The following is a 22,484-nucleotide window of genomic DNA, read 5'->3' on the forward strand; positions in this document are numbered from 1 at the left end:
TAACAGAGTTTTCTTGTGTCTTCTAGGGACAAACGTCCATGAGGCCAAGAGGATTCTGTCCGAGAGCGGCCTGCCCATCACAGCAGCAGAGAACCTGGATGACGCTGCCAAGAAAGCAGTGGCTGCCATCAAGAAATAGAAAACTCTTAGTGTAACATCAGCACGCTCATGTCCACCCATCACCAACATTAATGCAGTCTCAGATCATCACCGTCAGCCTTTTCTTACACATACAGACCTCCAGGACATTAAGCCTTTGCTCTCATAGGCCTTTACTTTTCTTTGTTATACCACAAGCCAACTAGATATACTTTCATTGCCAATTCAGTAACTACAGTTTTTTGAGGTGTTGTTTCACCTCAACACCTTAACAAATTAGGTAATACATTTTAGTCATGTCACCTATGCAGTGTAAATTAGCTGCTTTTAAATTCTTAAAACACAATCTATATTATATGCATGTAATTGAAATAAATCACTCTAATTCTGAGGCTTGTCAACATAATCTTGGTCCTGGAAAATCATAACGCTTTAGTGACCTCAGTCAGAAATTAGGAGACCCAACACTTTGTGCATTCCATTTTCCAAGGTGAAAGATGCTGCCTTCTCTGTGCACACTGTGGTGTTTGTATGGAATATAAGTTAAGATTTTCACCATAAAGCTCTAGTGCGTAACTTTTTGATAATAATGAACATGCCTCACATTTAAGTCGTTGCCAAATGAGTTGCTACAAACCTAATTAAGACTATCGGCTCCACAAAACTGTGTCTGTATTTCTCAGCATGGCTATGTTCTTGAAATGGTGTCGTCTGGAAACTTTTGCACTCAGAAATTTGATAATAATTACATCTTCTAAAGAGTTTTTTTAATCCTTCATGTACTCCTTGGCTACTTGAAGCCACATGGATGAGGGTTGTGGGCCCGGCGTTGTCATAGAGCTACAGTGTGTAGATTCTGTCGCCCCCATGAGGAATTCTAAGCAATGATAACACCTCTGTTGCATCCACAAGACACAAGCCTTCCGTGATCGCGCACCGCCCCCACCCCTCCTCCACGCAGTTACTTGTAGCCAGGGAGAACACGGAGGATAAAAAAAACATCTTCACTCGAGTTTCTGTGCTCAAAAGTTGCCAGACGTCACCATTTTCTCAACACAGCCATGCTGAGAAATACAGAGAGAGTTTGGTACAGCTGATAGTCTTTGTATCAACTCATTTGGCAGTGGCTTGAATGTAACAGACGTTTGTTAATATAAAAAAAGTTACGCACTAAAGTTTAAAAGTTACAAACCGTTTGTTCTTTGAAACGCTCATCCATTTTCATGGCACTTAACACTCATTCTGTCTGTTTTCTAAATGATAAACGAATCCATCCAATGCCTCATCTGTGAATCAAATGAGGTGGATGAAGTACACACGCTGTGAATTTTATACATCATGTCTTAATTGTTAAGTGATCAATGCCTATGATGTTAACTGTTTAGATCTGTGCCTATTTCATGACTGCTTGTAACTTAAGAGTTTTGTAAACTATCTTTCGGTACCAGCAGTAGTTTCATACTGAGTGAGAAAAATGCAATTTTACTTATTATATCTTTTTTATAATCATGAATGTATAGTAGCAGTATATCCTGAATACAGTTTCAATTCTGTGTTTATGATTTGAGATTAAAAAGAAACATTTCAACACTACCGTCTTATTTATTTTTTAATTTGACGTAGAGGAAAAGTAGGAGAGACGTGGAAATCCAAACTCTGAGGAGACAAGAGCAAATTTGCAGAATAAACATAAGGTCTGTAGTTTGTACAGTTCCATGCGTTTGAGCTCACACCACTACCTAAACAAAGAAACACAGTCCAGCCTTGAGATAACTATATCTAAGAACATACAATAGGTGCTTATTCCTGAAATTTCAAGTCAATATAGCTGCTGCATTATGCTATTGTACGTTTTTGCATTAAATCAACTTACTGTATGTGTAATCTAAGGGTTACATAGTCTAATATATTTAGTTTAAAACTATGATAACATACATATCAGTTTCACATTTAGTTTTTATAGAAGGATAGGTTTAATTTAAATACATGTTTGTTGTAATAAGTCAAGCCAGGGCTGTCAAACATACGACCCGTGGGCCAGAACCTGCCCACCAAAGGGTCCAATCAGGCCCACTGGATGACTTGGCAAAGTGTGAAAATTCCAAAGAATTAATTCATTCCAGTTCCAAATTTACCACTATCATCTTAGAGAGTTAACTTTAATTGTAGAAATTCTGAGTTTCTTCTGGGAATATTACCCCTATTCTCCTGGGTCCTTAACATTATTTTTTTAGAAAGCTATTGTAGCAGAATCAACTTGCCTTTGCCAACATCAAGTTGAAAAACTCTGTGGCAGAAAAAAAAGTTTCGGATCTTTCTGGAGTGGTTTACTGGTCTGGCCCACTTCAGATCAAATTAGGGGTACGTGGCCCATGAACTGAAATGAGTTTGACAACCCTGGGTCAAGCCATGTGGTAGCTAGCCAAATCTGTAGATCTGGCACCAGAAGGATTTTGCAACCATTTGTGGATAAGCTGGTCTTTAGGACTGTAGCCAACAATTATTTTCATAATCAACGAATTGCCAATAGTTTTTTTCAATTAGTCCATAAAACATCAGGAAACAGAAACAGATGCATGTCACAGTTTTCCCATATCTTCAAATATCTTGTTTTGTCCAGCCAACAGTCCGAAATGCTATGATATTTTTCCTTTATTCATTTGGCAGATACTTCTGTCCATCATTTACTATAGTAAGTTGGGTATTGTCAGTAAAAGAGAAATTAGTTTCAACAGATTTACATGGTATTAGTTTCTTTATTATACAAGACCAGGCAGAAAATCCACTGAAACTATCAAGTAATACATTTATTATTTGGCATTTTTGATTGAAAAATGAATTAAAAAAAATAAAAAATCAGATCAAATTAGTTGACGATCAGTTTTCTGTTGTTTGTGGAGGAGATTAACCGACTAACAGTCACAGCTCCACTTGTCTTCACTTAAAAGCCAACGCCTACTTTTAAAGGAAGTTAACACGCTCCAGCCTCACACTTTAACACATCATTGTAAAAGCTGTTATGGATGACAGGCTGTTGATCTGCATAATGGATTTCGTTGTAAATTTGAAATGAGAAAAGAAAGAAGGATGTTTCAAATGTTTTTCGATTGTTGCGTTGAACAGCCTCGTACCTTTGTGACAACATCTCCGTAGTCTTTGCTGTCTTAAACACATATTGATTAAAGATTATGCAAGAGCAAAATGATACCAATTTCTACAACAGATTTATCTTTCCATTGACTATATTAGGTAGATTATATGATGCATTGATTTGGATGCATCTGCAGTAGTTTAGTGTAAAAAGCCAATGAGATTAGGTTTCCAAGAACTCGCTCATGCACTGTATTTGTAGTATGCAAAAATATGCCATGCAGCATGTTATATATGAACTGTATTTTACAATATTGTCTATTCTGCCTGGCTTTTCATCTGTGGATTGGTACACACACACACACATGCTGCTCATGTGTATAGGAACCCATGCTTAAGTTGGCTAAAAAGGGGATTAAAGAAAATCATCTTTTGGAAATTTATCTTATTGCCTTAATAAAAAAATAAGGAAAAATTCAATCTTCAAGGACACCAGTTTTCTTTGTGAATGAATACTTTATTGTAAATAAATAAATATTCTTCCTTAAAATACAGGGGGCATAAGTATAGACAACCCTATTTAAATTCCCATAGAGGCAGGCAGATTTTTATTATTAAAGGCCAGTTATGTCATGAATCAGGGTACTATGAATCCTAAATTCCCTTGGCCTTTGGAATTAAAATAACCCCATATCATAACATACCCTTCACCATGCTTGGAGATTGGCATGGGATACTTTCCATAAAATCATCTCTTTATTAGGATGCACATTATCCAGGATACAATGCATCCTGAAAAGGTTCCCTTGGCCTTTGGAAATAAAATAGCCCCACATCATCACATACCCTTACCCTTCATACCTAAAGATTGGCATGGTTATATTTAAGTTTGCCTAGTAGCTGGTGGAATTTTTCCTCATTTTTTTAATTAAGGCATTAAGATCAATTTCCAAAAGATGGTTTTTAATTCCTCTTTTTAGTCAATTTAAGTTTGGGTTCCTTTACTTATGAGCAGCACCCACCCCTGTAGTACACCCACACACACAGTTAAAACACACTTTAACTCCTTGAGTCACACACCTACCATCCTCTAATGAAACTCTGGTGTACGTCGTCCTAAGAGAGACTTGAGAGGAGAGACTGTCCTTCACAGGCCCTGTGTGAGCAGAACAGAGACACAGAGAGTTGACTGAGACCTATTCCTGTCAGACACACTGACTGTGTGATGGATTATCTGTCAGGCAATCTGAGAGGACGCCCAGACACACAGGATTGACTGCCACCTCCATGAAAGACATACACACAAAGCATTTCTTCCCCCTCCTGCATGCACCAGGAGTGTTTCTCTGACAGGAACACTCTGAGAAAACCGAGTCTCGGGTTTAAACTGGAGTTTGCCTCTTAAATACTAGTAACAAAGTCAAGAGGACTCCAAATAGGGAGTTTTTAGTAATTTTGTCTGTTGCTAGAACTCTTTCAATATACAGTCGTTAAAAGTGACACGCTGTGTATTAACTGCAAACCTTGACAACCTTGATTTTAAGCAAAATTGTTGGCAAACTACAATAATATATTTGTTATTTATTATTTTTTAAGTGTCCCTATCACCAAGAGTCATCTCAAGACACAACTTCAGGAGTCTGTGGCTTTGTGCTACACCGTGCCAGCCAGCCAAGCCGTAGAAATGGGCTGAAGGGTTCAATAATTGCCTTATTTCATGCTCTTCACTCCGTGTGTCAGAAATATCCCTGCTGATGGATTGGACGGAGGAATTTAAGGCTTGTTAAAGCGGGCTTCTCGGGCCCTGATATTGTTTAATTCAGTGTCAAGCTGGAGGTCACAACGAAATGTGCCCACTGATTTACTTGGCAAAATTAGTGCCGCTCCTTCATATAAATATAGATGAGGGGGAAAGAAGCTTTGGAGGTCAGCCTGAAGACTTCTATCATGTAGCCCTCTGCTTTTAACTCGGCTAATACCTCTGGAGTCGAGAGAAGGGGGTGTCGTTTTAAACGACCCTCTGGGCGGGCTGCCCCGTTAATTAAGCTGTATTATTATGCCCGGGGAGTTTCATTTTTCACCCTTGGTGACTCACTTTATTTGTCTCTGTAATTGTCCATTTTGCTTTCTCGAAACGTGGCAGTTTTTTTTTAGTTGGTTCTGTATTGATGTCAAAACAGTAATTGCCACTTTATGAAGCTGCCTTCAGTGTTTAAGCGTGTTGGGAGAGCTGGTGCTCGTGAAAAGCATTCTTTCAGACAACAGGGTCAAGGCCGTCTCTCAGGAAGCATTGGATATTTATTGAGTCATTTGGAAACAACAACTATGAGCATATTAGTTCATCATAAAGCAATAGCAGTATGAATTGCCTGTGGCTATTGTACTTCATTTTTCAGGGACAAGGGGTTGCTCAATATTTACAATTTTCTGCCTGTGCATCTGTCGACAAGCCAGTAAACCGATAAGGATGTGTGTGTGTTTGTGAGAGAGAGAGAGAGAGAGAGAGAGAGAGAGAGAGAGAGAGACAGAGAGCATGTTGAGGTTTCCATCCTTGTTTGTTTTCCTCTCCTCATTCATCCGGCCTCACCTCTCCGCAGCTGTTATTGTCTCACCACTATCCTGAAATCATAAAAAATAGTGGCTGACAGGTTTTATTGGGGAGAAGCAACGCAGTGTGGGAGAGAGTAAAAACGTCAAGAGTGAAGGAGGAGCCGAGGCTGTCAGCAGCGTGCTGCAGTTGAGGTCCTCAGATTTGGCCTTGGCTCGCAGATGAGCAGAAAAATCCATTTCCCTCTCTCCAAACTGTTGTCAGTGTGTGTGTGTAATTGAAGGACTTGGAATCGATTGAAATTACCTTGGCTGTCTCAAGAAATTGAGCGAAGGAGAGGCAGATTTCAAAAGTAGCAATAAGCAATATACCTCCTGAATCTTCCTTTTTCCATGACAATGTCTTGTTTACTCCAAGCTACTCTCACAATCAATACGCTTCAAGGGGATCTTACAAGTGCAAAGTTTAAACCCATAAGTCGGTCCAGAATAATTTTTTCCATCAATCAAACTTTACTGTATTTTGTCCCCTTTTTTATGTCCTTGCGTGATGCATCTTTCCTTACAACATTGCATAGTTTCTCACCTCTTTCCTTCCAGATTACTTTTTAAATTTCTTTTCTCATCTGTCCATCCTTATTATATTCTTTTGACTCTAACTTTTATCAATTCATTCTTTCCTCTTTTCCTAAACTCCATCCTGCTTCCATTGATCCCATCTCACAATCATGCTTCATTTCCATTCTGCCCTTCCTTTTCTTCTTTTATAGTTTTTTTCGGCCCTACGAAAAAACACAACGACATTGTGTAAAGACATCAGGTCTCCAGAGGATGAAATCTTATGACATTGGTGATCACCTGAATTGTCCAGAGAAACAGAATACAACAGGAAAACGGAACAGACACAAGACAGGAAGTAACACTAGGCGACAAGGGAGGAAACTAGGAGTATAACAGAAAACAAGAAACAGAACAACTGCCCAAAAATAACAGAAAACAAGAACAGAACCTGAAAACCAACAGAAACCATAACAGCACTAACCCTAACTATAACATGTCATGACAAAACTGAATGACACTTACTAAAAGAAGCATGACTTTATGACTTGTTTATGATGTTTTATGACAAGTTCATAGCAGTTTCATGTCAGTCTTATGTAGACACCTTCAAGGAAAGTGTAACTACACTTTTTAACTCTCCTTGGAGTGAGCAGATAATGACTCTTTCAATAAAAAAAAAGCATCAGCAAAGAGAGGCGACAGAAAGAATAGAAAGCAAGGCAGAGCTGAATACATCCAACACTTTGTCTTTGTCCCATTCGGCTTCTATCTATCCTATCACGCTTCTTTTCTATTCTTCCTGCCATGACTCTGCCATAACTGCCCGTTGTACAGACATCCATTTATTTGATCATATTTTTCTTTTTCATCCTGCCATCACACTTATTTCCGCTCATATCTATCTATGTCACATGCTCATTCCACTTCACTGGGACTTCTTGCACACATCCTTGCTTACTTCCACCCTTTTGTGCTCCCTTCCTTTTATACTTTTTGGTCACCTTCCTCTGTACCTTCTTCTTTATTCATCCATATTTTCACTCATTCCTTTCTTGCTTTCTTGCTTCCCACCTGCCTCCTTCCTTAGTTACTTCCCTTTACCCTTTAAGTACACTCATAAAGGCAACAGAAAGTAAGAGAGGAAAGTGGGTAAATATGTCCTACACTTTTTGAATATTCCTTAGTTTCCATTCTTGCGATAAGCTTTCTTAGTTGTTTTTTGGCAAGCTGCCCGCCCACGGTCCTCAAAGTAGCATCGGGAGAGCTGCCTTCAGAAAGGGAAGAAATCTTCTCTTGGAATGACAGTAGTTAAATACTCATTTGGTGTGACCTCTAAAAGCCAACGCCCCCTAATTAAAACAGTGGCAGAGGCAACAGAATGCTGTTTCAAATTGCTTGATAATTAGGCTCCCAAGTTATCCTGGTGGAGCGCTCGGCAGGTGTTCAGCTGACACGCACAGACACTCCGTTGTCACATAATCCCGCACTCTAATGCCGTCTGCTAAGTAAAAAAAAAAAAAAGATGAGACGCAACCCTGAGGGTCCAAAGATATGGCACAGTTATTAAAACACAGTGGAGCAATTCAGGAAACGCTTTGGTTGTTTGTGAGTTTTTTCTCCCATGTCTTTCATGCTTTATCTTTTTGTTTTTCAAAACAACATTCCATCACACACACTCCATCACGCCTTTATCCATCAACTTCTCGAATCATGCTAGTTGCAGCATGCGAGTGTGTGCACGCTTGTGTGTTAAGCGAGGGATGTGACTCAGGGTGAAGGTGACTTTGACAGTTAATAGTGATAAAGGTAGCTTTTCACTGCCTTCCTTTCTCCCTCTGCTGTCTCATACTCAGGCTGAATACATGAAACCTGTGTGTGTCGGGTGCTATCGCCGTCAAATGACTCTGCCCGCAGCGTGCGCTGAGAGCAGGGTTTGTGCCGAGCGCCCGGCTAAAGTGGCCTGTCACCTGTGATTTTGGCAACAATATAAAGGGAAGCGGTAATGGCAAGATGAAGGCTTGCTGCCGCGCAGAAGCACTCTCACACATCCAACTATAAACAGACACAGTAAACAAGGTGATGTAGTTTAGCATGCGTGCGAAGATCAGCCTTGTTGAGGATGTTTTTTGATGCGAGAGCTGTGGGTAATCAGAGTAGGTGTGATTGTGTTTTTTTTTTGTTTGTGAACTGTGGCTGTGGGTGTAAATCCACCTGTGTGTGTGCCTGTATGCGTGTCTGCGTGCGAGTGTGTGTGTTCTGTTTATTCTCTATGGAAAGATGCCATGTGCTGATGGTGTAGTCAAATATGCTTGAAGGTTTGTTTGTATTCAGGTTTGCAAGTGAATTGCTTTCCCAAAAGGTAAACTCATGCCAGCTTAACACATACTGGCCCGGAACATTTGAATCAAATGGCAGCAATTTGCATGAGCTGAACGCGTTAGACAGCCCGATGACTGATTGTAAACTTTGTCTTACCTTTGTTTACCTGCTGTAGTTTTGCTGAGCACACATTCATTAAGGTGCTTCCACATGCTGTAGAGCACAGCCCTCCTCTTCTTTTGTTGGCTGTTGCTGAGAAGTCATTGTGCAGATTAAATGGTCAACACTGTCAGTGTGTTTACATGCACTGCAGTAATAGGGTATGGTCTTACCCGGTTAAGAGACTAACTGGGTTATGCCAGTTCTTCCCATATACATGAGCGGGGAAGAATGGGAGGAATGACGGGAGCAACTCTACCTCCGGAACAGTAGGTGGCGCTCTGCAAATGAACAAATGGCTTTTTCAACCGGTTGACCTATGTCAACATATTATCGAAGGGATACTAAAGTCAACTTTATTGTCAATTCTCTCAAAATATCCTTCTTCTCTGACCCACGGTGCACTACGTGTAAAAATGTCGTGCTACAGCACATTTTGCTAACATGCTCTTCAAAACTGTGAGAATCAAGTTTGACATAATGCAAAACTATGACATACAATTTTTAGTTCCAATTTAATGGAAAACAATATCATCAAAACCTCAAGTAAAATAGATGTTATTTATATTTATGTGTATTTATACATTATACGTGCATAGTCCACACCAGTGTTTCTGTGTGTGTGAGTGTGATAGAGAGAGAAACAGGGAGGGAGAGAGAGAGAGAGAGAGAGGCAAATAGTAAAGGAATGAAAGCAGGGCACGCTCTCATAGACGAACACATTACCTACATCCAAAGGATATTTCAAACACTTCTCCTAGTAAAATTCTCCATTACATGGGTCAATAGAGGGCAATGGGAGAAGAATAAATATACACACCTCTCCCAAAGACCGCAGCCCCCTCTTTGGCCTGCACACACACACACACACACACACACACACACACACACACACACACACACACGCACACACACACGCACACACACACACTCTGACTGACACTCTCTGTCAGCCCATCTGATTACCTGTTAGGGAGTCTCACCCACCACGACAAGTACCCTTTTTCGCCGAGAACCATTTTCTCCGCCATGTCAGATATGGGGAAATTAATGAATGCACAATGACAGTATTTAGGGAGCCGAGCAGCTATCCTGCCTCTGCAAATTTACCCGCAGGTCACTTTTGTACGACAGGAAAAAGAAACTACGGAAACAAACAGGTGCGGGTCAGAAACTCATCTCCTCTCCCAGATTAAAAACTCATCTTTCAAAGCAGCACGGCGTTATTGAGGCTGATTCTCGGGGCTCTCCATGCAAATGGAGGTGTGATTAGGCACAGAGGAGACGTGGCTGTTGGAGAGGAGAATGGTGTGTCCCTCTGTCCAATTACTTCTGTGAAGATAACCGAGAGAGAGAGGGCCAAAGGCTGCCTCTGCCTCTGAAACACGAAGAGCCAAGGTCTTGTGCATTTTTGACACACACTCAGTATGTAGTTTTTTCCAAATGGTAAATATACTTGAACACAGTAATGTGATGTCTGTCATGCTGTTGCTGACATTTTATATCGATTGTCCCGTGAATAGTTCCCTTTAAGCTGTATTAATTATTACTTTACCTTTAACATTTTGTTTAGAGGGGATTAAGAGCTTCTTTTATTAATTATGTATACCATCAACACATTAATGTAAATGTTAATATGTATGTAATCTTACAGTATGGGAGCATTAGTGGATGGCAACATTTGAATATTGTTTGGAAAAGGGTGGAGAAGCTACTGCATGTTTGCTTCACTGATCCACCAAAGCTAAATAGCAGAGCATCACTTTGAAAAGGAAAATGGCTCTAACATTCATGTACATGATGTGATATAAAATGAGTTGAAACTTTGATGAATTCACAGGTCATTAAAGCACTGCTTCCAATGCCTTTTTAATGAAAGCTCCCCGGTATAGAGCTTAGCCAGCTGGGATAAAACAAAGGAGATTGTATCTGCCGTTGTTTCCTCATTAACCTTAAATTATGCAAACCAGTATAGTCCATATTCGGGTTTGTGGACAGCTTCGTTTGCTCGTTCTACAGTACCACCCCTCCCCCCCTCCCTCTCCCTTATAACTGAGCGCTTTTATGTTGGCTCAACCAATCTGAGGGTCATGTCTTCTTTTCATTGCCACTGATTCCACTGCTGCTTTCCTTTGTAATGAGCTCTGGTAAGCTGACAAGGTCGTATGGCAACATGGAAATGTATTTTCTTTTTGAATCTGCAGACTGCACGTGTTTGCACAAGCTCATTTCTCCATTTTTAGATGCGCGTGGTTGAATGTTTTTGAGTGTGTCAAAGTTGCCAACAAGGTCGGTTTGAACAGAAACATATCCATCCCCACACCAACATTTCTCTTTATAGCCCCGCTCCCTATCCCTGAGACTTCAGTTACCTGTTCTTGCTGATAATGTATTAGATGAAGGCTCCACTGCAGCCTCAGGGTACAGCTTCATGATAAAGTATACATATTTATCTGGTCTGCTGCCATCAATGATCCCATCTGGACTGATGAGGAGGATTAGTATTTCACACCCAATCAGATGACCTGAGGCCTGCACAGTGGCCAGTGGATATTTTTAAAGGGATTCATGTTAGTACAGAATATGTGTGTATGGGTTCTGTTGAATCTTTTGCTACATTATACCCTTTTTTCCATTAAAATTTGCATGTATATGCAGGTTTTTCAAACACTGGTAAACCTGCTAAAAATAGCTTATGGAGTCTTTTCCCATTGCCAGTAGATGAGTATGCCTGTGGTTTTTGCTAGTTTTTTTTCCTTGAGTGTCAAGTTTGACGTCACAGCGCGCTGTAAGATGTGTTACAGTGCACAAAACTGCAAACTCTGCTCTACATTCACTTGATGTCTCCACCATTTAACATAAACTCTCCTCTGATCAGAATGATTGCTCTGCATTCTCCATCTCTCACTCACTTGCTCCACCACACACTCCCCAGACACCACCTTACACACACTCTCCTTCTAACTCTGTGCCAACTAACTTGACGTCACCAATGCAGCCGACACGCAAAACTGGATCGCACCAGAAAAAGGCGAAATCTAGCGTAAATTAGCATCTCAATGCGAGTGTCCTGTACTCATCACTGCCGATTGGAGCTGCAGCCGAGAAATAGACCACCCATGCCTACTGCAGAGTCATTTGTCCTGGGAGTATTGCAGACAAAAAACAGATGTGCTAGAGTTAGCTAGTTCAGGCTTATTTTTGTCTATTTTTTTTAATATGCTGACAGAAGTAAACAAAAGCAGGCTAATCATTATAGCCAGCAACCATAGATTGTGCCTGTTAAAATGACAACTTTCATTAGCAGAATGTAGCTGTAGCTAGCTAGCTAATTAAGCTAAGATTTGCTCCATGAGTTGGTTGAAAACTCCATCTCCAACTGACTTAAATAACTTTAACTGACTAAATGTTTAAGAGGAGAGGATATACATATTCATGTTGTTGCTATATTAAGGATATCATGCTTAAAGACGGAGGTGAATCCTACGTGTCTTGGGCAAATAGGCCAATAGAGAATAGCAAAAGCTGTGATGATAAGGACTAAAATGCTAAGCAAACGCAACACTATCTCAGTTAATTAGTTGGGCTTAGGCTGCTGGAATGTTAATTTCCCCAAACAAAATAAAGAGCTTTGTGGCTAATGTTGGCCTAAATTGTGATGTAGTAGCACCCTTGCTTATGTCTGCTGTTAAGTTCTGGTCCTGAAAGGCGCCTTTTGTAACCTCTGGCAATTGTTTTCAGGATTTAGTAAACATTCAATTAACCTGACAATTAGAATTAATTATTAGTATCATAATGGATAGATGGATGGATCAGTGTTACAAATCAGGACTGATGGCCAAAACTAGTACAATTTAAGACCCAAGCTTTAAAAAACTTCAATGTTCTTAATCACAAACATCTAATGGATCAATTCTGACTAGTCTAAATGTATTAACAGTTTTTTGTTCTCCTTCATTATGGATATGTATAAAGGGACTGCAAAGAATTGTCTGTTGCTTTGCTTAATAGTGTTGCTGTCCAGAAATAGCGCTACCAAATTATGAGCTAGAAAGATTGATGTCAGTTGGGATGTACAACTCTAGTATACAGGATATATATGATTTTATTGTCTGATAGAAACACAAAAAATTCAATATTGGGAAAGCAAGGCATACAAGCCACTGAAACTGAAAAGTACGCAGTCAAGGCAACAGCTCACTGACATTCAAACCACGGCCCATATTAACTGATATAGTAGCCTGAAATCTAAACCACACAGCAAAATTACCAAAATTTGTCAGATCTTTGGATCACCGTGTCTGCATCACCCACTGTTCTTTACGAGTCGTTTCACTGTTGTTCAACAGAGTGGGAAATAGGAATTTCAAAACTGCTCTGTCAAGCAGTGAAACAGCTGTCAATTTGCTATCTTGGTGGAGCCACAAAGTGGTGGCAGCGAGCTGGGAGATCCCTCCTGTTTTCGTCCACCTGGATCCATCGCTCTTGACGCACACTTTCAAGGACACCCGGCAAACTATAGTGGAGTTCGATTATGTAGCCAACCATCCCGAAGAGCCATGTGCAGCAGCTGCTTAGGCGTCCACTCAGGGAAAAGTGTGTGTGAGAGGCAGAAGGAAGACATGCATCTAAGTAATCTAAGAACAGGTTGTATGCCGTTCTTTATCTGTAAATGAAAGGCTCCCAGGATGTGCAAGTAAGTTGTAGCAAAAAACACTCAAAAACTACAGACTAAAACACTTTCTGTAAACTAAACAAGAAGCTCATCTACTATATTTAGCACACCTGTTATTGTAAAATCGGATGTGATCAGATACTACCTGCTTAGTGGTAGCTCTTGGAAGTTATCATAGTTATTTATTTAATGTGGCATGCACTTACAAGTGTCCAGCCCACATGGACTTATAAGACATCCAAAACACTGTTGCAGTGGCAAACAAGATTTTAGATGCACAGTATGTTGCTAACAAATGTATTTTTCTCCTATGCCAAGCTCTACAAACACAATCTGCCACAAAACGGCAACTACCAGTAACTAAAGTAAAAAAATATAGCTCTTAAAAACATTGTGAAAAATGCCTATTTGGGGAATTAACTACACAACAAGTAGCCTACCACTTTTTACTTTTAATAGGAAGAAAAAGCAAATCCTTGTGAACCTTTTGTAGGTAAACCCTGCTGGTATTGCACCTGTTTGTTTGTCTGTGCTGGTCCTTGACAATGTCCACTGACTGTATATAGAAGTAATTAGTCAAGTTTATTAAATGATTAAAACAAGAATGTGGGAAAAGAGAGACTGTCTACATGTGTATATGTGTGAGGGGAAACTGAGACTACACCAGCACTCTTCTCGCCCCACTCACAATCCTCTCCCAGCACCTTAGAGCTACAGATGACATTTCATCAAATATTTATTAAAAACAATCTCCGAACAGTGTAATTAGAGGCTGGGTTCAATGTCGACCTAATCCTTGGGCTCCTATTTCACCGCTGTCCTAGCTGTGTGGTTATGGGCGTCAGTGCCGCAGTCTCTACACCCAAACTGTTCACAAATCAATAAATCAAAATAACGTGACCATTTCACGAACTGCCGTGAGACCGGGTTGCCAATGAGCACCCTGCCAAGTGATGTCATGTACAGCACCTTGTAGGTGCCTCACCTATGAATAACATTTGATTTATCCCCCCTCTCTCTTTTCTACTGTCATACTGCCTATTTATCTCACTCCCAGATATGCATAAAGCGGCTTCACTGTAATATGCCACACAAACACTTACACACACACACACACTTGGCAGTAGCCACTACATTTTCCCTGAATGGTTTGCAGAAGAAGAGCTGCTGCTGAGCACATTATTATATTTTTGGGTTATTAATTACCTTCCAATTACTTAAACAAATATGCTACATTGAGTGCCTAATTTCCCTGCTAAACTGCAGCAGATGGATGTGGCTTGGGCTGCAGACTGCTAGCGCTCTGTACCTCAGCATAAAAGAAAAGCACAGAGATAGAGAGGAATATTATGCACTGGTAGCTACTGACTGCTGTCTTAGCTGTAGCACATTAGTTAATTAGTGAACCCTTTAGCAGGGCAGCAGGATGTGTACTGTATGTTCCCTGTGCAGCCTTGCATAGAAGCAGCTGTCATTTATTAATCATGTACTTTTAAGCGGAAAAAAAGTTGTGTCGATCTTTCATTTTGTGAACAGTTTTGATAAAGCCATATATTTGAAGAAGCTTATGTTTGTGTGTGCGTTCACCTGTTTACACACGAACACACTGACTCTCACACAGAATATGAGCCAAACTCTTAAGCCACATCTAAAAGCCTAATGGGAAATCGCTACCCTAATTAAGATGCATGAATAATTCAAGTGGTGGCATGCTAATTAGTATTCCATCAGTCCTCTGTGGCGATGACGGCTTGTCGAGGCACATCGCCGCTAGTTACGGCATGTACGCGAGGAGGATGGCTATAGTGAAGGAATGTGGACACCTTGAAGGGAGCTTGACAGAGTATCTTATCATTACTGTAGAAAGTATGACAAGCTTCCTATTTTTCTCCGTTTCTCTAATCAACAACAACATTATTACTTTGCCTAGGGAGAATCTGGAGAATAAGATACAATTTGGGAGGCAAATGAGCCTCGGGAGAGAGACTTTTTTCAAACTTCAACCAGAGAAAGGGAATGTTACTTAATGTTATTTATTTGTCTGAGCCTCTGTAGTTTCTAGTCACCCTGGGTGTACTAAAACTTCCATATTTACATTGTGCTGCTTTAAATGTGTGATTTAGCAGTGTTACGGCCCCGCAGTTATTGCCTCTCTCTCAGAGGAGCTGTTTTATGCTATTAAAAGCAATAAAGAGGTGTTAAGATGGAAATAAAGTCTGGATAAATCACAGGGGTTAACTCTGCTTTGGATCCCAATTACAGTCTGCCTTTAATGAAATGCATTACTTTATTTACGACAAGATTATTAATCCGGAATGGAAATGAGTTAATGTAGTCATATAATCCTTTTCTAAAATGTTTTTACTGCAAGAAATGTGACCCAACATCTTTAAAATAATAAAGTAATAAAGCACACTAATGATGACAGAAAATAGCAGGCCTGTGGTTGTGTCATGAAATTTGAGGATTCACTGTTTTGTTGCCACAAGGCACTTGCACAGTGTCACACACACGGAAAGAAGAAAGGGCTCCTGTGGGCCCTTTCCTGTGTGAGTGTATGTAGCCCCAGGGAGGCAGGCAGAGGTTTTGTGGCGTCTTTGTGTTGGGTTTAACCTTGGCTCAGGGCTAAACACACAGGGAATGTTCTGAGAGGACCTTCAGCCATCAGCAGTGGCTTTTCATATACTGCTCCACTCCTGTGGGAGCACCGCCACAAACACAACTATTGATCCACTGTCATACTCTCACATGCTCCTTCCCTCGGCGTTCTCTTTTCTCTTAGCCGCCTGTGTGTGTGTGTGTGTGTGTGTGTGTGTGTGTGTGTGTGAGAGAGAGAGAGAGAGTGAGAGAGTGAGAGAGTGAGAGAGTGAGAGAGAGAGAGGGATGGCCAGGCTAAAAAATACTCTCCAAAGTGATCTCAGATCCCATGTGGTATTGGAGTTATTGATGTGTTTTTGGCATCCTGTGGGCTTTGGCTTTTGCATTATGTTTCTATTTATTTATTTTCATCTGTTTTTTCTTTTTTTAAATCTATTCATAGCTATCAACGCCATGCATTGGACGTGTTCGAAATATGAACTATGATCATTTAGACTCCATAATATGGGAAGTGAATCATTCATGGTGATTTCATGCTGGACGACTAGGCATTACGTTTTTTTGCCTGCTTCTTTCTGCCTTACTCTCTCTCTGTGACCGACACTGCGTTGATTTACAATGTAGAAAGAGCCTTCATTGTGTTGTGTTAGTTACTGCCAACATCCTGTTTCTATAAGAAACGTATCACATTAAGTGAATATTATTGTCACACCCATGACAAATATTTAATTTTTGAAACCGTGTTTCTCGCAATCAAAGTGGAAAATTAAACATTATTTGGGACAATACAGTACAAGTTAAATTTAGCAAATCAATCCAGATTTATGTGATACATTTGCTCAGAGCACATAGTAAAAAATGTGTGTCGGTAAATAGTAGTTTCTTTGCTGTTCCCTGTACAGAACTATTTAAGTACTAATTACAGCAAAAATAGAAACAAATTAATGTGGTATAAGTAATGTTTTTTATTGTGGTTAGATGTATTGCATTTATAATTGGTAGTTGATTTCTAGAGTTATACCCATCTCCATTTAAACCTAAGTAAATATTAGGCAATTAGAATTTTGTATAAGAAACATTTTCAAAAAGAAATTCACATGTTGAGTTCTATGCTTGCCAGTAGACACATTTCACATGTTTTGCATGTTCAGCTGACTTGCTGCACGCTGACACATGCAGTAGTCCGGATCAACGGAAATACATCTACAGCATAATTCCCTCACCTTCCGCTCTTGGTGTGTTGCTGCTTTCAAACTCTGTCCTTCACCTCGGGAAACAACAACAAACTTCAAGCTAGCAAGCTACACGCTGGAAATGGCAAGTTTTGAAATATTTGGATCGTGCAACAAGGCAGGCCTGCTTGATTCTTTGGTACGGGGTGTTGTTTGTAAAGCGGGTCACACTTTGTGACATTTAGTTTCAACCAATGTTTAAAAAACTGGTATCAAGTTTTGAGTGTCACTTTTTTCAATTTAGAGATATTTTAAATATTTAAATCCAAATCTTAAATGTAACACCTAAATGTTAAATTTAAATGGTAAATCTAAATCTAATCGTTAAATTTAAATGTAAATCTAAATGTTCGGTATTGTATCGTGTAAATTTGTTATGTGATATGCAAATGTCATTCAATATTGTGTGTGACAATTTTGGTGCAAATTCTGTCCCAGGACTAATTTGCAGAGCTCCCATCGCTGTGTCCAGAGCTTAGCGCCGCACAAGACAATGTGATTGGTTTAAAAAAATGGAAACAACCCAGAGCTTTTTTTTTCCCATCCTAGAATGTACAGTACGTGTGATGTTGTCTGACCTCGCTACACAGCGCTGTGGAGATGGGCCCGGCAGATTACAGAAGCAGTTAAAGGCAGGGCTGGTAGTTTTTTACAAGAGATACTTTTTATATGTAGTATATTGTTTGAAATGGTCTTTACACCCTGACAGTAAGACATAACCAGACACTTTTTGGTTGTCTAAAGGCTCACCAGTGCTGGCAAGGTCTCCTCTGCCAATAAAGAATAAAGAAGAAATGCGAAAATAAGTAACAGTCTGCTTAGTCACACACACACACACACATGGCAATGGTCTTAACACCCCAACAGCAATAAATATTTTATGGGCTCTGAAAAAAGGAGTAGCTGCTGAAATCCTGTAAAAAAGCCCACCAATCACTGTCTGCTTAGAAAGAACCAATGAAAGGCCTCCTTACCCCGCTGCGTGTTCTCTACCCCTCCCACATGCGAGCCTGAGCTCAATGTGTGTCATTGCTGAATTGCCAACAGTAGTCAAGTTTGTTTTAAACATTCGGTGTGATAATATTAGGTGTTTGCTTACTGGTAGTCTCACATTGCCAGACCTTCCTCCACAGCGCTGTGGAGGAGGGTGGGGGGGAGGGGTCAAACCGAGCCCCGAGGAGATGTTACTTTTAAATCTTGCTAGCTTTTTAATATTATTAACCCTGTATTTACTTAAAATTCATTCACTGTAAGAGTAATAATTGAACACTGTCTCAATTTCCCTCCCAAATTTAACAGGAGAACCTTGGGAAATCCTAAATGATTAGGAGATTATAGACCCGTAAAATCAAGTGTCGCTAAAACGTTGTAGACTGCTTTAACAGTACTTCTTTGGAAATATATTAATCCAGAGGATGTTTCCTCTCTTAGTTTTTTAAGTTTTGGATAGATTAGAGCAGTGTTCCCCAAATCTTTTTCCATGAAGGACACTAAACTGACACAAGTTTAGTGTCAAAATGATCCATGCTACCACCAATAGACCATGTAGTAAAGCTACAGACATATATACAGAGTAAAGAGCTGTAATGTGAACAGTCAGCTACAGAGCTCCATCTGAGCTCCGTCATATCAGCGGCAGTCGGTATATTTGTTTAGCTGCCAATAGATGACTGTGAACCGGCTACAGGCAAGCCAGATGACGGGTCCATGGTAGTAGAGTTTAGAAAAAGTGAGCATCATGTGGAGACAAGAGTTAGGTTTAGGCACCAAAACGACAAATTTAGAAAATGGTCTGGAATGAAACACAAACTGCGTTCACCGGGCTTGAAGGTGGTATGTTTTATGTTGACATTACGTTGTGCTATTTACATTTTGAGATTTTTTTCCATTGAATTTTGAAGTTCATAAAAGAGTGTTATGGCATGCCTATCCATGGTATTGGCACTATCCATGGTGTTGGAAGGGGGATTTAATTCTTGCATGTTTTGTATTGTTGTTGAACAATCTGGATATGCACGTCTATTCCTCAATTACGCCCACTCCAACTCCGCTAACCTGATGAGCCTTTCTTCTTTGGAAATCTGCCCCATCATTTCTTTGACAGCAGGCTCACTACACATTACTTTTGCACCCAATTATCTGGTAATAATATCTGTGTAATACCAATATTTAGTTCATATTGGTATTTTCACTTCTCTCTATGGAGACAGAAGAAGTACAGGATAATTAAATGCAGAGAATGAGGAGAAAAGAAGAGTCTGTACACTGAATAAATAGCAGGCCATTTTCGCATAAATATATAAATATCATCCTCGCCTAATGTGCAGAGCTCCAAGGTGGGCCCAGACTGCGCTACCCTGGAGGGTGTTAGAGACGAGGGCAGTGCTGGATCCAGGGAAGGATCCCTTACATGCAGCCTTAGGAGAGAGGGGGCGAAGGGCAGCTTAATCCCTGAAGCGGGTACCATATCTGTCCTGGTCCCAGCGGGGCAGATGTGCTCCAGATGCCAGAATGGACAAAAAGGTGCATTAATCATTTTCAGCCTGATGACTCTCCCCTTCATCTTTTCAACGCACACGCGTGTGTGTGTGTGTGTGTGTGTGTGTGAGAGATTGGGGGGAGAGTGAGTGAGAGACATGCACACACACACAAACACACACACACACACACACACACACACACACACACACAAAAAACACTCTGCAGTTCTCCTACAATTCCTTCCCAAATGTTCATGGGAGACCAACTGTCAGAATTCGAACAAAACTGAAGGAAGATATTGTATGGATACACATTTTCTATCTCTTTTATCCCTTTTGAAAGGAGACTTCTCATGCGTAGAGAGTCGGTGACATTGGGTTCCGATCTTTCCTGATGTGTAGAAGGTTGAGCTCATTTTTCTGGATGTCAGGCCATGTCCCCTCTGATGAATCCTGGGGCCCGAGGCCTGGGCGGATTGGCTCGCACGCTGGCTACAGGCAGGTGATTGATGACTGGAGTAGTCTTCAGCTTTGCTCTGATTTCCCCCGACCAGCCTATCTGACAGCCCCAATCGGCAAGCGGACATCTGAATCGCCATCAACAACCACTGGCAGATTTGGTGTACAGTGCCGGCACTGCTCTATGTTTTAAAGGGAAATCTAAGGTGGAAATGCCCGTGCAATAAATTACAAAAAGATTACGCCTTTGGAAGGCCGTGGTGTATTACACCAACGCAGGAATGAATTAACAATAAGCTGGCTGTTTTCCACATTCAAGTGCAATTAAGGCAGATTTTGTAGTATATCAGGGTCCCATTCAGAATAGCTTCTCTCAGCATCCTTACAAGTGAGGAAAGCAGTGAGCCAACACCTCACTCCACAGCCTGGTTTGAAGCCCCTGCGTCAGCTCTTTGGATGAATGCTCGCCATTGAACACACACATGCGGTGTATCTCCTCCACAATTAGCACCTTGTCCAATGCCCCCCATGTCCCATTCCCTCCCACAGTACGAGTGTGAAATTTAAAATCCTCGACCAGCGTGATTGCTCTTCTCTTCGGGGCACTGCTGAAGCAGCATAATGACAATCACCATAGTGGCCCAGGATGGCAGAGCTGCAAAGCACGGGTCTTTACGGGGGGAAGCACCGCGAGCCACGCTCAGCGAGAAGCAAAGACAAGACAGTGACTTAACAATGGAATTAGGAACGTCGTACTGTGTATCTCAGATGAGTCATCAGGTTTGCTCAGCCACACTTCTCTATGCCAGCCCTGACTGTCTCTTTGTTCCATGAAAATATCTCTCATTCACTTCCACCCTTCCTTCTGTCAGACTTCTCCTTACCTCTTTGCATCCCAAGGCAGCTTGCCAGGTGGGCAAAGTTTTGCCCGACAATTACCGCCCAGCCACCTGGGAGCACGATAAACGTCTGGCTGGTTTGAGGAGACATGATTGGCTGCATCTGTCCCTGCTGATGGATGGCTTTTGGGGTACCTTTCTCAGTGGAAGAGGTAGCAGATGAGGTCTTTTATTCAAACCTGGAGCTGCTATTACTGATTGGTTTCTTTCTGTCACTCCTGAGATCTGCTTGGCTTTGACTCCGGAGGATGCATTTTGAAAAGTTGACCGATAAAGCAGACCTCTGCATTGCTTTAAAGTTCACACTCTCTGTAAAAATAGAGATGAGCAGCTCGGCTCCATGGTCTGTGCAGCTTCAGGTTTATTACTCAACCTTCTTCGTCATGTTTTAAACAATGGATTGATTGCTTGATTTCACACAGAGGTAGACAAAAGCAAGCTTTGTCTAGCTTGCTAATTTAGCTAAGGTGGTCTTAAATAAAAAACTAAAGTTAAAGGTGAAATATGTAATACTGACAGCTAGTATTTAAAATAGTTACTGCAGTACAAATTCAAATTACTGGAGAGAGTCGGCTCCCCCGCCTCGTCCTCCCCAGAGTTGAAGTTTACGGAGGCTGCCAGGCTGAGACAGCAGCATCCACAACAATGTTGATAGACGCTTGTCTCACATAGCCATTGCTTCGCAGCACAGTGGAGTAGCTAACGTTAGCTGCTGGCTATAGTTGTTAGGGTTTTGCTTCGCTCTCTCATCCCTTCCTTGTGTTCCCAGTTTTTCCCCTTCCTGCTGTTTCTGTCGGTCTTGTCTGTTTAGTCCTCTGTGTGTTTGTTTGTGTGGTTGTGTCCGATCCTGGCTCATCACCTGCAGCGCATCGCACTTGTGGCTCATCACTCATCACGTCAAAGTTAGAACACAAATCTATAAATTTCAGAAAGTGCCAGTCCCTTGTAGCCGCGATAAATTAGCCTGAAGCAATGCTTACCTGTTCAGGAGGAAATTAACCAGCTTGGCGTCCTTTTGGGCTCAAAGTTGTCTCCATCCTTCTAAAACAACTCCAATATTTACCCAGGGTTTGTAACATCTCTAGTCATGCAACTGTTAGAAACATACTGTTGTTGTTTTTTTAGGTTGGGTAGAGTTTATCTCTGTTGATCCTGTTTCCTGTTTTAACGGCTGTACTAACTTTACAGCTGTAGCTGTAGCATTTGACTTAGCATGTTTTCTTAGCTTATGACGCACAGGGGTCATTTTTGGATTTAATACAGTGATTAAATTACATATTGGACAGTTCGGAAGCACGGTGACTTGACTGACTGCTGAGGGCCAAACAACTTGGAGGCAGTATAGCAAATGCATGTTCCGTTGCCA

The 22,484-nt window shown here is 40.9% G+C and overlaps 1 protein-coding gene and 2 long non-coding RNA genes across 3 annotated transcripts in view; 2 read left to right on the forward strand and 1 right to left on the reverse strand.

The window, feature by feature from the left end:
* The window catches only part of suclg2 (succinate-CoA ligase GDP-forming subunit beta), a 100,297-nt gene extending 98,610 nt beyond the window's left edge, over window positions 1–1,687 (forward strand). Inside the window, exon 11 of the mRNA XM_034869532.1 lies at window positions 27–1,687. Coding sequence (XP_034725423.1) covers window positions 27–139 — 113 coding nt within the window. The 3' untranslated portion in view covers window positions 140–1,687. The remainder of the gene's footprint in view (window positions 1–26) is intronic.
* A 674-nt stretch (window positions 1,688–2,361) lies between these two features.
* LOC117943418 lies at window positions 2,362–21,524 on the reverse strand. The gene is made up of 3 exons (XR_004656350.1): window positions 21,513–21,524; window positions 14,115–14,121; window positions 2,362–2,496 (listed from the first exon to the last, which is right to left on the reverse strand). It is a non-coding gene; the product is annotated as an uncharacterized LOC117943418 (long non-coding RNA).
* LOC117943419 lies at window positions 7,591–22,224 on the forward strand. The gene is made up of 3 exons (XR_004656351.1): window positions 7,591–7,601; window positions 16,840–16,844; window positions 22,052–22,224. It is a non-coding gene; the product is annotated as an uncharacterized LOC117943419 (long non-coding RNA).
* Window positions 22,225–22,484: the final 260 nt, after the last annotated feature.

The sequence above is a fragment of the Etheostoma cragini genome, chromosome 4 (assembly GCF_013103735.1).
Source record: "Etheostoma cragini isolate CJK2018 chromosome 4, CSU_Ecrag_1.0, whole genome shotgun sequence".
In the NCBI taxonomy this organism is placed as follows: domain Eukaryota; kingdom Metazoa; phylum Chordata; class Actinopteri; order Perciformes; family Percidae; genus Etheostoma; species Etheostoma cragini.